This window comes from Apodemus sylvaticus, chromosome 1, assembly GCF_947179515.1.
Source record: "Apodemus sylvaticus chromosome 1, mApoSyl1.1, whole genome shotgun sequence".
NCBI classification, from domain to species: Eukaryota; Metazoa; Chordata; class Mammalia; order Rodentia; family Muridae; genus Apodemus; species Apodemus sylvaticus.
The window spans coordinates 21407534-21424840 of NC_067472.1; the positions used below are offsets into that span (position 1 = coordinate 21407534).

The following is a 17307-nucleotide window of genomic DNA, read 5'->3' on the forward strand; positions in this document are numbered from 1 at the left end:
TTATGGGGATGCGGAGGATATGTGGGAAAGTACCTTGCAGGGCATCCTCTAAGCATCACACCCTGAGGGAAACTTGCATGCAGCTCAGGGATCTAAACCCTGAGGACCACCATCCTTGTGTTTCCCTGCTTTTGGTGTTTGGAGAGGCTGGGAACGTGACCCTTTCTTTACTGTCCCAGAGTGGAATGTTCCATGATCTGGATTTAATAACCCAGGAAATGACACATCCTTAATTGAAAGAACTGCTATGCACTGAGAGAAGTCTGTGCCTGGAAAGTATTTATAGTGTGGCTGCCTTAGATATTTTTCCTTCCTTAATGTCTTCTTTCTTCTTCTCTCATGCTCCCTGATGGCTCCCTGCCCCTCCCCCACCCCCTGTCTGCTTTTGGCACTCAGGCGTGGTTTCTTTGGCTGCATCAGCCTTCCGTCTTCATCTAGTCTCCTTGCAGATTTCTTCCGCAGCAAAGGGGGCCCGTTATCTGTTTTAGCTCAAGCTCCTGGAGAGGGAATCTAAGAAGCAGTGGGGATCCCTGAAGCTGGAGGCAAAGTAGCCTCTGAGTCTGCCATGTTTCTTGTATAGGGATCTCTGGCTGGTGGCTTGTTTCTGGTATATTCTCAGAAACGAGAGAGAGAGAGAGAGAGAGAGAGAGAGAGAGAGAGAGAGAGAGAGAGATGATCCAGCCATCCCTGCCCAGCATAAGGCCAGGAGCTGGCTCACCCCCACTGTTTAGTCTGAATTCGCTGAGTTTCCAGAACTGGCTCACTACATATTTTACCTCTGAGGTCATCACCCATTCCCTGGGGCTTACCCAGTTTTTTTTTTTTTTATGATTTTTGTTTTGGGGGTGTAGCAGGAAGGGTCCAAGCACTTCATGTCATTCTGTTGTGCGTGTGGCTGTCTGTCTTGTAGATCTTGGTACAGTAGCATCCCAAGGCAGGTCAGAATGTCAGCAGTAGCATTACCATCTGGAAAGGCAGGTGAGCGTCTCCTCAGCAGGCCTCCTTGCTCACAGTGAAGGGAGAGGCCCTCTACTGCCCTTCCCCTTTAGGTGACTTCAGCTCAGTAATCCTGTTTTGAGTACCTACTGTGTACCAGTCCAGTGAGAGAAATACTGCTAGCACCTTCGCTCTCACCTCTTCAATTGTGTGTAGAAGGCACCTGTTAAAGTTTGGTAACTCACAGACTAGATTTCAGAATGTATATAGGCTCGTAGATAAACTCCTAGAAAACTGCTCTGCCTCCTGACAAAGCTGAGTGAGTTTGGGTAGACCTTGTAAATCCTCTGAGTCTCTGATCTATGAGGTCTCCTGATTTCGTTTTTTTTAAACTATTGGTCAAGTCTAACTTAAAAAAAAAGATTATATATATATATATATATATATATATATACACACACACACACACACACACACACACACACACACACATACATATGCTCTGTAGCTGTTTTCAGGCACACTAGAACAGGGCATCGGATCCCATTACTGATGGTTGTGAGCTACCATGTGGTTGCTGGGAATTGAACTCAAGACCTCTGGAAGACCAGTCAGTATTCTTAACCACTGAGCCGTCTCCCCAGCCCAGGTCTCCTGATCTTCGAGGTGGGCTCTTAGCCACTGGCTTTTCCACCAGCTTGTCAAGGGACTGCAGTACATTGTTCTGGAAGGCGCTGAGGGAATGCTGAGTTCACTGATGGGGGAAGTCTGCCTCAGCACTTCTGAGTGCCAGGGGCTCAGAGGGAAGAGTGGGAGCGTATCAACACGTTCCAGAGAAGAGTTGCCTTGGCCTATCGTGAACTTTTTTTCCCCTGTAGTCATTGCCTAAGTTCGGCTATCAGTACCCCTGGCCAGCATCCTGCTGGAGAGATGGCCCTTTTCCTGGCATAAGTGGTTGAACCACCAGAACCAGCATAGAAGTCCCAGAGTACTAGGTCTCCCAAACTATGCTCAGGGTATTTCCCAAACACTCAGGAGGCAGATTTCTAAGCAAATGCAGTGGAGATAAAGTTTTCATTGCTAGCTATTGCTGCTAAAAATGTAGCAGGGGATTAGCCCAGCAGAGTTGGGAGTAAGATCATCAGAAGGCCTCCAGCAGGAAGGCTGCTTGTCTCTGTAGCTTATGTGCCTGCAACTCAGAGAACTGACTGGAGTCTGAGTGTTCTTTTCTTTTCTCCTGATAGCCAGAGTTATTCCTCCATTCTTTTTTTTTTTTAAAGATATATTTATTTATTTTATGTATCTGAGTACACTGTAACTATCTTCAGATACACCAGAAGAGGGCATCAGATCCCATTACAGATGGTCGTGAGCCACCATCTGGGTGCTGAGAATTGAACTCAGGACCTCTTATTTATTTATCTATCTATTTATCTACCTACCTATCTATCTACCTATCTATCTATCTTTCTACCTATCTATTTACCTATCTATCTATCTTTATTATTATTAATTATTATTATTATTATTACTGTTACCTAAGCTGTGACATCTGAAAACCAGTTCTTATTTTCTAGAATGTGAAGAATTTTTTTTCTGCTTCAGCTCACTCCTATGTGCGTATGTGTGTGTGTGTGTATGTGTGTGTGTGTGTATGTGTGTGTGTTCTGAGACAAGATCTCACTCCTTGGCTGCCCTGGAACTTGCTATGTAGATCAGGCTGGCCTTGAACTCCTGGAGACCTACCTGCCTTTGTCTCTCAAGTGCTGGGATTAAAAGTATATATCGCCATGCCCATCTTTCATCTTCCTTTCTTTTGAGGTTTATTTATTGTTTATTCTTTGTGTATGGATGTTTTGCCAGCATATGTGTCTGAGCACCACGTGTGTGCCATGCCTGAGGAGTCATGGAGAAGGTGCTGGTCCCCTCGGTCCTGGAGTAACCAGCAGTTGATAGTGGGCATGTGGATGCTGGGAGTTGAACTCTGGTCCTCTGGAAGGAGCAGTCGGTGCTCTAAACTGGGCTATATCCCCTCTAGTCCCTTAGTTTGTTTTTCTCATCACAATCTTAAGATAAGCAAGGCAAGAACTGAAATGTGTATATCATTTAAAGTTAGCACTTCTATTTGAGACAAGGGATTTTAAAAATGAGTTAAGCGTTTTCTTCTATTTAATCCCAGTACTTGGGAGGCAGAGGTAGGGGGCTCTCTGTGCGTTCAAGGCAAGTTTCAGGCTAGCTAGGTCTATACAGTGAGACTCTGTCTCAAAAAAAAAAAATCATTTGAGTCTGCACCGGGATTCCAATCCTGTTACCTCACCGCATTCACCACACCCACATCCCTCACTGTAAAGCTCTAGCCCAGCACTCTCTCATTATTACAGTTTTGTTAGCTCAACAAGGCTTTATTAACAGAACCGTAAACTATGTGACATTCTGGGGTTTCCTCAGCATAATTCTTTGGAAAGTCATCCAGGTTTCTTTCTTTCTTTCTTTCTTTCTTTCTTTCTTTCTTTCTTTCTTTCTTTCTTTCTTTCTTTCTTTCTTTCTTTCTTTCTTTCTTTCTTTCTTTCTTTCTTTCTTCCTTCCTTCCTTCCTTCCTCCTCCCTCCCTCCCTCCCTCCCTCCCTCCCTCCCTCCCTCCCTCCCTCTCTCTCTCTCTCTCTCTCTTTCTTTCTTTCTTTCTTTCTTTCATTCTTTCTTTCTTTTTCTTGTATACCAATAGTATGTTCCTTTTCTTTTTTTCTTTTTAAAGTGTGGTAAAAACTGCATGACATAAAATTTACTATCGTAATCACATGTGCAAAGTTAGCCAACAGATCTGTTGAATTTGTTCAGCTTGAAAAACCTAAACCCTATACCCAATGAGCAGCTTCTGTCTCTCCCTTAAGCCCCTGGAAGCTACTGCCCTACTTCCTGTTGCTAAGAATTCTGATTATCCCCTCATGTAAGCAGAGTTATGCAGTCTTTGTCTTTGTTGACTGACATACTCATATTCCTCTTAGCTTCACCCAGGTAGTTATGTCAGGATTTTTTCTTTTTAAAGACTGAGTAGCCAGGTGGTGGTGGTGGTGCACGCCTGTAATCCCAGCACCCTGGGAGGCAGAGGTAGGCAGATTTCTGAGTTCGAGGCCAACCTGGTCTACAGAGTGAGTTCCAGGACAGCCAGGGCTACACAGAGAAACCATGTCTTGAAAAAAAACAAATCAAAAAAACCAAAAACAAACAAACAAACAAACAAAAACCAATAAAGATTGAGTTGTATTTTATTTTTTAATCACATTTTCCAAACATTTTGTTTATCTACTGATAGATTTTTAGGCTTCTTTGATTCTTATAAAGATGCTCCTTAATGATGCAAACTACTAGGCTTTCCCACACAGGTGGAGAATGAGCTAAGGATGCCCAGTCCGGTCATTCTTTTTCTGTCATGCTGTGGACTGTAGCCAGTGTAAAGGCAAGAGAAGGGTCTGGCGCCAACTTCAACATCTAACAAAGAATAGACCGACAAGAACCACACAGGACATAAGATGTACACAGAATCAGACATTATTTCTTTATGCCAGCAGTAAACATATGAACATGAACATTATACCATTTACAGTTACTTTTCTTTTTTTTTTTTTGTCCCCGCCGCTGCCGCCGCCCACCCGACTTACAGTTACTTCTCAACAGGTTAGACCTGTGTTTGCCAGAGAGTGGGGAGCATAGGGGGAAGGGAGGAGAAGCCAAGCAGCCAGAACAGTGCTATTGTGTGAGAGCCGTGGCTAGTTCGTACCACCATCATCATGGTGGGGCGAATGATGAACAGAAATACATGGTGTGCCTCACAATAGTGAGAAAACTGTCAATATACTCACCATAAATGAGTGATCAAGCTTAAAAAAAAAAAACCTCAAAATCACTTCTTACGTACACATGGAATAGTCTGTTAAGAGAAACTATAAGTGAGACTTAAAACGCATCTTAATGCACTTAAGACTGAAACAACAGCAAATATCTTTTCTAACTGGAATGGATTAAAACTAGAATTTAGCAAAACAAAACAAAAAAAACTAAAAAAAAAAAAAAACCCGGATAAAACATAGAACACAACTGAATGATGTAAGATTCACAGGGAAAATTCGGACAGAATCTGATGAATGTAAATAGACAAACGACATTTTAGCAGGGTTGGGCGTGATGGCGCATGCCTGGCACCCGGGCACTCTGGAGGCTGAGGCAGGAGGATCAGGAGTTTAAGGTCAATATTGGTTACATAGGGAGATCTTGTCTTGCAAACAAAAACTAAATAGTAAACAGGAAAAGCAGAGCCAGTACAAACTCTTACAGAGGGAAGTGCCTCAGCCAAGCAAATCTGACTTTAAAGGAGATTCCCATTTTACTATTCCTGTGGTGTTTTAAGTCTTCCTATCCCTAGAGGCTAAAACTTCCTACTTACATTTTTTTTAACTTGGCTTCCCTTTTTATGTTTCAGTTTTAAGCAACTGAGTTAATCATGTGGGTGTGGGATAAACAAAGGCTTGGTCACCATAGCTGTGAGAGGAATCTCAAAATCAAGAGATCAATTCTTCCCGTTTTATTTTCATATGAATGTTAGAATTTACTTCATGGGCATGGTACTCTGTGGATTCTTCTTTCTTCCCCCCTCTCTCTCTCTTTCTCTCTCTCTCTCTCTCTCTGTGTGTGTGTGTGTGTGTGTGTGTTGGGATGGAGTGGGTGGGGGTGGGGACAGAGTCTCACACTATAGTCCAGACTGGCTTTGAAACTCACCAAGTGAGACAGGCTGGACTTTGAACCCATGGCAATGTTCCTGCCTCGGTCTTCCAAGTGCTAGGAATAGAGACTGTCCTCAGCTTCTTCTAGCTGTTCTCAGTTGAGGATTGAACATGGGCCTCTTGCATGTCAAGTAATTGCTCCACCACTCAACTACATCCCCAGTGCTCTTATTTTACTTCTTATTTTGAGTCAGGGTCTCACTAGGCAGACTGCCCTTGACTCTAGGAGAGGAAGCAAGGCTTCTCCTGTTTCTGCCTGCTGAAAGCAGCTGGGAGTCTATTTCGCCTTGCACTAAAGCCCAGCTTCACCATTCTTTGGACACAGGTTCCATAACTGTTAGATTTACATCCGAATAGCAAGTTAATGTACTTCATGAACACCTATAAATAGCATTGTGCCTTCAGAGTCCATGTGCTCATAAATACATTTAATTTCTAAAAAGATTTTCAAAAGTTCATTTTATGTATATAAATGTATTATATGCATGTATGTTTTGTGCATCACGTGTGTGCCTAGTATCTGTGGAGGCCAGAAGAGGGGGCTGGATTCTTTGAAAATGAGAATATAGAAGATTGTCAGCAATCATATGGGTGCTGGCATATAAATATGGGTCTTTTGGAAGAGCAGATCCAGCCCCTCCATTTTATTTTATGTATTATTTTATGTATATGAGTACCTGTCTTCAGACACTGCAGAAGAGGGCATTGGATTCTGTTTTAGATGTTTGTGAGCCACCATGTGGTTGCTGGGAATTGAACTTGGAACCTCTGGAAGAGCAGTCAGTGCTCTTAACCTCTAAGCTCTCTCCAGCCCCCTACATTTTATTTAAAATTTTTTCCTTTATGTTTATTTTGCTGTGTTTTTGCCTGAGTTTATTTATTACTTCTAAACTTTAAAAAAATAGGTTTGGCCTAATTTCCAATGTGTCGATCATGTTGTGCAAGTAAGTGATTCTCATGTGGTCTTCTCTGACCTTATTTTCTATTTGATTCCTTTCCCCCCACCCCCCATAGTGCACTGGCTACAGTTTCCAGCACTGTGGAGAGCAGTAGTGGCCAGAGGGTGAGACCATGGCGTGCCACTTTTCCCTATTAGACAATGCTATGAGTTCTGTAGATGCACTGCAGCAAGCTAGGGACATTGCCTCCACTTCTATTTTTCTGACAGTTTAGTTAATTTTTGTTCTAGTTTGAAATAAAGTCTTGCTACATAGTCCAGGCTGTCCTGGAATTCACTGTGTATTCAAAGGAATTTTTACGAATCTGCCGATATTGTCACCTTGACATGTGACATGTAATTTGTTTAATATATTGTTGAATTTTATTTGCTATGAAATTTACATCTTTATGAGGGATGCCACTTATTGTTTTCTTTTTAAATACTGTCATCTTATTTTATATTAGTACAATATTTATTTCATTAAGTAAGTCAGAAAATACTTGCTTCACTTTATTACAGGGAAGAGACTATGTAGAGTAAGTTGATCTCTCTGATATTTGTACCTTTATTATGTACCCAGGCTAACCGTGAACTCTTGAGCCTCCTGTCTCAGCCTCCAGAGTCCTGGCTTTTTATATATACAAATAGGAATCTCTTTGTTCCATTTCTTATGCATGCTTTTATCCCAATTACTTTTTCAGATATTGTGTTAATATCTTATAGCCTAATGTCTAAGTCTTAGAATTTTAGAGTTTCGTGTTGTTTTTTGAATTAGGTTGACTGTGTTTTGGATAGGGTAATGGATATGGAAAATACTTCATAAAATGCTCAGCATATAAAATGCTGTCATATTATTTGGAAATAAATGGTAAATTGACCTTCCTTCCCTCCTTCCTTCCTTCCTTCCTTCCTTCCTTCCCTCCTTTCTTCCTTCCTTCCTTCCCTCATTCCTTCCCTCCTTTCTTCCTTCCTTCCCTCCTTCCCTCCTTCCTTCCTTCCCTCCTTCCTTCTTTTATTCCTTCCTTCCTTCCCTCCCTCCTTCCTTCCCTCCTTCCTTTCTTCTTTCATTCCTTCCTTCCTTCCCTCCTTCCTTCCCTTCTTCCTTCCCTCCTTCCCTCCTTCCTTCCTTCCCTCCTTCCTTCCTTCCCTCCTTCCTTCCCTCCTTCTTTCCTTCCTTCCTTCCTTCCTTCCTTCCTTCCCCTCTCTCCCTCCCCTTTGTCCTTCCCCTCTTGCTCTCTTTTCTTTCTCTCCCCCAGTCTTTCTTTTCTTTCTTTCATTATTCCCAAGCCTGTTTGCTGGAAGAATGTATGATGACCTTGTGGTTTAGTTCTGTTATTTTTAGTGTTCCCTTGGTGGCTTCCAGACATAACATATAACAAATAAGAGAAAAAAATTCTTCCCCCAAACATTCCATGGCCTGATCTTGATTTTAAAATAGTCCTAAGAGTAATAGGGAAAAGATTAGGAAAGAATAATGTAATATGCTTATTATGGGGAGTTTCCAAGCCCAAGACTCAAGTATCAAAACGGATGGAATTGAGCTGGTAGAAGACCCTTGTTTAAAATGACTCCACCAGGTGGCCATTTAACCTGCCCCACGTTTTGCTGCAAGGGACAGGAGACAGACAAGGGTAGATAGAGACCAGCTGCTGTTAGGCAAGGGTGGCTGCTGCTTCTATCCAGCGATTGCAAGTCAAAGGTGGCAGGTGCAGCCAGCACCAGCCTTACCCAGTAGTAGCAGAGCCTATGCCACTCTTTGTGGACCTTGTTTTCTTTGTTATCAGAGTACGTTTGGAGTCCAAGGGAAACACACCTGGGGCTTTATCCCTGAGCTTGAGGCTTTCAGTTGGAGCCTGAGTATATAAGTGTTTCAGCAGGCAGGCCTGGCTTCCCTCCAGCTTGTCTCAGAGGAGAGAAGAAGGACAGCGAGGGAGAGATGAGCAGGGCAGGGGTAGTAACTTAGAGGAAATGACCATGGAAAACATACTTTTTTCTTCAAAATGGACCATGAGCCAATTGCACAATGGCGGGTAGAAAAACGAGTGAATGGATTCAATGGCTGTAATTCCTTTGCTCTTGACTGTGTCCTTCAGGGGTGTGGAAGTTGAGAGTTCATACCTCAGTAACCTCAGCCCGTGTCTTTGTGTTTGTATCAATGCATCTATCTACATGCATTGATGATAACCGTCACCGGTAGTTCATCTGATCTCTGCGTTTGCTCCTTCTGGGCACAGTATGTCTTTCAGGCAGCTTCTTCACAGGTTATGCAAGTGAGAGGAAATAGTGCACGTGGGCTCAGAAGGTGGGTCCCCCACAGCTCTACGTTACTTTAGGGTGAACTCACAGGATCATGGAGAGAATAGCAAGGAGGGAGTGGCTTTGATGCTTACTGATTTACCTGATGCTGAGATCTGAGTCTGGGCTATGCACTAAGACAGACCTGGGCATTTACAGAGAGCAAGGCAATATGCTTGTTCACCTTCTAGGGGGAGCCAGAGATTAAAAAAATAAATCCAAGTAGAGTATGCAGGGAGGAGAGTGAGTTAGAGGGTGGAGGACGGATGGGTGTGTGTGAACTGTTATAAATCAGGGTCAGTAAATCCTCTCTAAGGAGTACACCCTGTGTGAAGCAGGGTCCTCTGGAAATACACGTGGGTTATAGCACAGGCAGAAGGATTAGCAAGAGCTTTGCCTAGAATGAGGCTGGCTGGTCCAGTCATAACTGGAGAGCTGTTCTGAGGAAAGGATTTATCTTCATGCCTTTATGTAATGAACATTTATTCCAAGGGAGTTGAACTTGAATAAACTTGTGTTTGGTTTGTAAAACCTGTAAATATTTGGTTCTAGTCAGGTGAGATTACGTTGACCCACGGTATGAAACGGCTGATGGAAATCTGCCTCTGACCTCTGTCCCAAGGCTAAGAATAGCAGCAGAGAGGCAGGTTACACAGCTGGTGGGTCTTGCTAGTGCACCATGGTGTGGCATAGTGGTGCAGGGGAGCTGGGAATGTGAGAGGGGTCTGGCTAAAGACAGTCTACCATTGAAGGGCTACCTCCCTTCTACCAATTTCTGTGTGGCCAGGCAGCATAAGCCGTGGCCTCGTGAAAAAAACCCAGCCTCATAGTAGTGCCTGCCTCAGCTTGTCCTGGGCATGCAGAATAACAGAGGAGGAAGTGGGAGGCATGTCTGGCTTGCCTGGCCCCCAGGGTCTGAACCTTTACATAGCAAAGCCTGTGAGCTTTTCCTTCTTGCTACAATCCTTGTGATCGGGGTAGGGCAAGGCTGCTGCCTCCAGCACAGAGCTCTGAGAGTTCCATTCTGAATCACGAGGAGCATCTGGAAGCATGAGAAGCTCTTTGACATCAGGGATGAAAAGATGAGGTTTCTGCTCATTGCAGGGAATGCGTGTGCTCCCCCCCCCCACCCAAGGGGGCTCAGCTGAGCATTAGTGGTTAGGTTGCGGTTGACATGTTTCCTCTTCAAATTTTTCTCTGACATGTTGATTATGTAATTTTAAAAGAGGGGAAGAATTCCCCATCTGTGGGAGTAAGCCAAAATATAATTGAATTACAAGACTATTTGGGAAAATAGCCTCTTACTGTATTAAAGTGGCAGCCAGCTTTGCCTACCAGGACCCGTTGTAACACTGTCAGGGGAATTGGAAACATGGGATCATCGCTATCTAGTCTTTCAATCAGTATGTGTTTGCTTGGGAGGGAGTGCCTGGTGAAGTTTCGGGACTAACTTATGACTCTCGCCCTGATGGATTTCCAAATATTCTCCTCAGCTCGGCTCAGCCTCATCCTTCCGGCAGCCTTGTCATTGACAAGGAATCCGAAGTTTACAAGATGCTTCAGGAGAAGCAAGAGTTAAACGAGCCCCCCAAACAGTCCACATCCTTCCTGGTTCTGCAGGAGATCCTGGAGTCAGATGGGAAAGGTAAGGAAGGGGCCCTGTGGAGAGAGTCTGTCTCTGTCGGAACACAGATGAGCCCAGCCCACACTATCGAGCATAGCTTGCTGTGGAAGGCTGGGTCTCCTTGTGTAGCCTTCCGCTTGCTGTCCTTTCCAGAGTCTGAGGTTATAGGAGCATACACTACCACTTCTGGCCTGGCGTTGGGTTTTTAAAAAATGTGAACATTTATTGAAAAGAGGAGGGGAGGGAGAGAAGGCTCAGATGCAGATCGGGATAACCTTGAACCATGGAAGCTATGGGTTTGGGTTACCGGGCAGAAGATAAAAGGAGGTCTTAATACCATATGGATTCACAGCCCCATGCTCAGGTCCTTATCTGTGAGTTCTAATGAGTTTTCTGGTGCAGTCTGTGTCCAACTTTGAGTTCAGACAGGCTGACATTGCCCACCTTAACTGAGGTGGGCCTTCGTCATATGCATAAAGCCCTGCGTTCCATTTCCAGTGCTGGGGGGCAGGGGTTGCTGGGCTGGAGGTGGATGGGAGTGTTGGTGGTTGTAGGGGATGGGACAAGAGTGACCCTTTGGATTATACTTTCTGGCTCAGTCTTAAAAGTATTTACTTTTATTTTACACATATGGTTCCTTTCCCTGTATGTATGTCTGTTTACTATATGCACATAGTACCTGCAAAGGCCAGAAGAGGGCTGTAGCTTTGACTGATTATTAGTCATCATATGGGTGCTGGACACTGAACCCAGGTTCTCTGCAAGAGCTATAATTACTTCTAACCACAGGACCATCTCTCTAGCCCTAGTTGCTCAGTCTTTCTCAAATGTTTAAATTTTTAAAAAGGGATTTGTTTTATTTTAATTTTTATAAGTGGGTGATTGTGCAGGCAGGGAGGGGTGTTTGTTCTTGCCTTAGGGCAGATGGTCTTTCAACACCATGGAGGCCTCAGTAGCCGCCTCAACACTAGACTAGTTTCGGAACTATGCTCTAGGCTCAGATAATCGCAAAGTGTGCAGAACAACCGTTGCTATGACCACAGTGAGTACTCCACAGTTGTTGTGACGCTGGCACTTCACCAGAAGGTTCCTGGTGAGCTTTGCTTGTCTACTCAGGAATTCTGATGCGTCTGCTGGTCTCAGCAGACAGCTCTCCTTGGAGACGTTACTAGCTAGGTCTTTATTCAGTAGCTGAGTAATGTTCTGAGATTGGAACATAATTGCTTAGTCTAGTGAGCCTTCAGATTTGTCAGATGCCAGGTACCTTCCGTCAGCAGCCCCTGTTCCTGTTTGGAGAACGGATTTTGTATACTTATTTGGTCTCTGTGATGTCTACCTCTCAATGCTCTGCCCCCTTCCCCAAGACTCAGGCACCCATCTGACCTTCTGGTATGTATACGTTCTCTCCCCACAGTGTCCAGCTATGGGTGCTTCAGTGAGATACACCTAGGGAGTGAACATCTCTGGATACACTCTATCCGAGCCTCCTCCTCTGTGGTATGGATTCTGAAGAGAGGGGCAGTTCACACCCACAAGAAAGTATAAAAAAATGTGCTTCTTTTATGCTGAACATTGTTGTTCTACTAGTAGTAAATGACCTAGAGCTGGCTAAACTTTGCTTAAACTCCACTATTAGGCCTGGCTGATAATCAACTTGAGATCCAACCTATAGGGACATCAGCTCTGTCAGAACACATGACAAGGTGCAGGTGACTTTACCTTGAGTAAGGATGGGAAACTTCAGTTAAGGTGGGCAATATCAGCCTGTCTGAACTCAAAGTTGGACACAGACTGCTCCAGAAAACTCATTAGAACTCACAGATAAGGACCTGAGCATGGAGCTGGGAATCCATATGGTATCAAGACCTCCTTTTATCTTCTGCCCTGGTAACCCAAACCCATAGCTTCCTTGGTTCAAGGTTATCCTAACTGGTGGCTGGAGCTCTGGTGAGCATGCATAACTTCCAGGTAGCAGGGAAAAAGGAAGGGGTCAAGTCTAAATGCAAAATCCCCCTGTCGATGAGCCATATACCTTCTTAGAAGCTCACCACTACTATTGCATTTACACCCACTACCATTCTACTTACATTTTATTGACCGGGATTTACCTGGCTACCTGGCCGTACCTTCTTGTGTAATCTGGGTTTATTATTTGATTTAAAAAAAATCTCTCTCTGAGAGAGCCCAGAAGCCTGTTTTCCCTGAGGTTGAAAGGTCAATGCCCAGGTCACTAGCCAGGGTTAAGAAAGAGCCATTGTGATTGGCAGATGCCTGTGGTTCTGAGAGAAGTCTGTGGGTGGAAACCCTGGTATCCAGGGTTCACTTGCAACCTGCCATGAGACCTTGGCAGGCTGCCAGTCTCTATGAGCTCTCTTGTCTGTATGTAACCCTGAGGGCACCACACTGCAACGAGGCTGCTGGAGGGATTACGGGAAAAGTTTGTGAAGTGCTCAATGCAGCTAGGTGCCTGTGCCTGAACAAGGCTTGGTTAAGCAGTGTTGGTGATAAACCCCAGAAAAATTCCATCTGAGCAGGTTGTCCTTATGAAATCAGGTCATCTTCTGCTTTTCTTATGTTTTGTCTTGCTCTGATAACATTTGTAGGCAAAGGAAGCCTTCATATTGTTTTAACTGTGAAATATACATAAAAGAAAGTCCCCTACCCTGCCACATACTAACAAAACACTAAACATATGAAGCAAAGAAAAAATAGTTTTCCCTACTTGTGATGGGCTTAAAAACTTAGTACTCTATGTATGTTGTAGCACCTTTTCTTAAAATTTTAAATCACGTTTATTGATTTGTTCATTTATATATTTAGCGTGTGTGTGTGTGTGTGTGTGTGTGTGTGTGTGTGTTTATGAGGTGCTCATGTGCCACAGTGGGCATATGGAAGTCAAAGAACAACTTCTGGAACTTGGTTCTCCCCTCTACCAGGTAGGGTATAGGATTGTTCTCAGGCCTACCTTCTGAACCATCACGTTGGCCCCTTCCTGTCCCTTTTAAGCTGTAATCATATTCCATTGTCTCTATATATCACATTTGTTTGTCCACTCATCTGTCAGTAGAAGGATATCTTGAAAGAGTGAAGGTATGGAGACATCATACCTGGAGGGTACAGTGCTGGCTGCCTTTGATAAAAAGCTAAAGGGGATTATGGGGTGACACGAGGCTTCAGTCCCTGCACTTGGGAGCCAGAGGCAGTCAGATCTCTGTGAGTTCTACATAGTGAGTTCCATAGTGACATGCAAGGCTACAAGGAGAGACCTTTTATAAAATAAATAAACAAACAAATAAATAAATAAATAAATAAATAAAAAATAAAAAATCAGTCATTCAGTTAATCAATCATCAACCAACCAACCAACCAACCAAACCAAACCAAAAACAAAGACCAAAGGGATCATTAAAAAACTCAATAATGGCTGGGAATTTAATTCAGCTCAGCTGTAGGGCACTTTCCTAGAGTTTGTGAGGCCTTCTGCTCAATTCCAAACATTTTAGGGATGGTGAGATGGCTCATTGAGCAAACCTGAGTTTGAACCCCAGAACCCACCCAGCAGTAGAAGAAAACCAACTTCTGCAAGTTGTCCTTTGGGCGTTCTTCCCGCAACACAGCAAGGCATTCATATACCTGCCTGTATGCATGTGCCCACAAGCAAACACACTAAATGAATGTAATTTTTTAATTAAAAATTTTATTTATGTGTATGGGTGTCTTGCCTGCATTTATTTCTATGGTGTCCAAGGATTCTAGATGAAGGTATCAGGTCTCCCAGAACTGGAGTCAAAGACAGCTGGGAGCCACTGAGAGGATGCTAGTAATTGAATCTGAGTTGTCTGGAAGATCAAATGGTGCTTTTGAACACTGTACCATCAAAAAAAATTAAGCATAACAAATTTTAATATAACATTTTAATAAATAATCAACTTAATATAAAAAAGCTGCAGTTACAGATACGGAAACAGTGGTCTTCTTCCAATAGAAAGGAAGAAGGTCCCCTGGGCCTTGGAGTATGGACCCGTCAAGGTAAGGGCTCAGCTGGCCTCTGAATCTTGCCCCACCTTATGGGTTGTCAGATGGCTATCTGATCCTACTAAGAGTGGATCAAGCATTCCTGGGAGAAACCTGAGAGACTATCTTACATGGGGAAAGTGCAGGATGCTTTAAAAATGCTCTTAGGAAAACAAAGAAAGATCAGTCTGGTTGTTCTTCACAAGCCAGCATGGTACCTCAATCTTGGTCCCACACAGTGTTGTCATCTGGTGACTCATGCTATAGAGGGGCTGACAGCACCATGAGGCACCCCAACTCTTCTCATTCCCAGGTGCTACTCATGGCATGGGACAGAATCTCTGTGAGGATGTGACCAAACCCCCACATAATTTAGGGTGTGGACATTTAGAACTCACACTTGCTCATGTCCATTGGCCAAGGGCAGGATTACCATAAAGCTAGAACTGGTGATGTTCTGGGCCCATGTTAGTGTTTGCAAACGTGTGAGTTTAATGTTATGAACACTGATCACAAAGCTAGGCACTGTACACACTTTCTGTACTTTTTAAAATTTTCTTTGTAACAATGAAGAGGAAAATGATTCCCCTTTTTTTTTTTTTAAATGGAACCTGAAAGACTGCAAATGCCAAGCAACTTGTCCAGTCATGCAGCACCCAATGGCTGTGTCTTGGCTTGGACATACAGATCCACAGGTGGTTCCGAGAGAGGTCAGTAATACTTCATTTGTTACTTCCTGGATAACCTGGGTATTTTTCTTCCTTCAGGGGATCCCAACAAGCCAACAGGATTTAGAAGTGTTAAAGCTCCGGTCACCAAAGTGGCTGCATCTGTTGGAAATGCTCAGAAGCTGCCCATCTGTGACAAATGTGGCACTGGTATTGTGTGAGTATTGGCTTCACTGGTGTTAAGGGTGGACAAACCATGAAATTGTGGGAGTTGCTGGCTGTTGCATCACTTGAGGGTAAAGTCAACAGATCAACCAGAATACGCAGAACTTTTATGGTAGAGGCTTTTAGAATGATGAGCTTTTCCATTCACAATCAGAGACCTGCTATAGGACCTCACCTCAGAAAGGACAGTACAGAGCCCTAGGGTCACTAATGGAGACCCATTCTTCCTCTCTCCTGCAGTGGTATATTTGTGAAGCTGAGGGACCATCATCGCCACCCTGAATGTTATGTGTGCACCGACTGTGGCATCAACCTGAAACAGAAGGGCCATTTCTTTGTAGAGGATCAGATTTACTGTGAAAAGCATGCCCGGGAGCGGGTCACACCACCTGAGGGCTATGATGTAGTCACAGTGTTCCCCAAGTGATTGAGAGGACCTGCCTTGTCTGCTGCTCTACAGCCAGCCTGCTGCACCAGGTCCTCAGAATGTTTTGGCTCTCTCCTCCCTGACAGTCCTGTGCTTACTTAGTTTTAGTCCTGCTCAGTAAACATTGAGTTTTGCCTGTGCTGACTGCCTCCCATTGGCAGTGTGACACCTGCTTCTACATTACTGGGAGATGCTTTTGTCCCCGCCCCTTCACCCTCATCACAATGCACCTTCTTCACTTGGAGTCTTCTCTGCTGCAAATGGACATTGGTCACATTGGAACTAAGCCAAATGTAGTATCTCTGATGTTACTTTGTTTTACTTAATAAATTTAGACTTTAAAGTAGTGTGTGGCCTCTTCTTTGACTGTGCCTGTGTTCTGTGTCCTGCCTCATGAAATTCAGAGTCTCCGTTAGGTTTGAGAGATTTCCCAGGCATGAGAAAACTATTATGAACAAGCTGTGCTCCTTGGCATCTTTGTGACTTTCTCTAAGCATTATTGAGAACAGCAAATATTCTTAGTTATTTTTCTGTTGCTGTGGTAAAACATGATGAAGTCAACTTATAGAAGAACTAGTTCATTTGGGCTTATGGTCTTGGCAGGGAGGCATGACAGCAAGCGGTGTAGCCTCTGGAGCAGAAAGCTGAGAGTGCTGACGAGACATGGTGTGGAGTCATTAAACTCTCAAAGCCTGCCTCCTAAGACATGCTTTCTCCAACAAGGCCAACACCACCAACTGGGGACCAAGTGCCAGCGGGGACCACTGTCATTCAGACTCTCACCCTATATATCTTGTATGGTTCTGTTTTAGAGAAATTGTCTTGGAGTTTGAGGGAATAAAACTTTCTGTTTTAGAAACTTTTCTATTACTGTGAGAAAACTTTATGACCGAGGCAACTTAGAGAAGAAAGAATTTCACTTAGCTTATGGTTTCAGGGGGTTAGAGTCTGTGATGGCAGAGCGAAGGAGCAAGCAAGAGCTTAAGTCTTTCCACACGCACGAGACAGAAAGACAGACACACTGTAGATGGTGTGAGTCTTTTGAAACCTCAAAGCCTGTTCTCAGTGACACATTTCCTCCAACAAGTCCTCCTAGTCCTTCCCAAAACAATTCTACCAACTTTGGAACAAATAACTAAACAATTGAGCCTACAGGGGCCATTCTAATTCGAATCACTACATTTCCCAACTAATAGGTGGATAGCTTTACTAATTGTTCTTAGAGTATGCCTCAATAATCCTTTTCCAGACTGTGGAGGTATGGTATCTCAGGAGCAAGACCACCAGTGGCAGAGTGCTCAGATATGCGTAGTACGTGACCATTATGCTTTCTAGCTTTCCTCTGCAGTGTGTCAATCAGATGGTTGGTACTTTATCTACTTTGGCTACATGCTTGTGTATCCA

The 17307-nt window shown here is 43.8% G+C and overlaps 1 protein-coding gene across 2 annotated transcripts in view; it reads left to right on the forward strand.

Moving 5' to 3' along the window:
- Pdlim1 (PDZ and LIM domain 1) overlaps window positions 1-16249 on the forward strand; it is a 45576-nt gene extending 29327 nt beyond the window's left edge. For both annotated transcript variants that reach the window (XM_052186387.1, XM_052186395.1), the window contains exons 5-7: window positions 10439-10590; window positions 15351-15468; window positions 15717-16249. In XM_052186387.1, coding sequence (XP_052042347.1) covers window positions 10439-10590; window positions 15351-15468; window positions 15717-15903 — 457 coding nt within the window. In that variant the 3' untranslated portion in view covers window positions 15904-16249. The remainder of the gene's footprint in view (window positions 1-10438; window positions 10591-15350; window positions 15469-15716) is intronic.
- Window positions 16250-17307: the final 1058 nt, after the last annotated feature.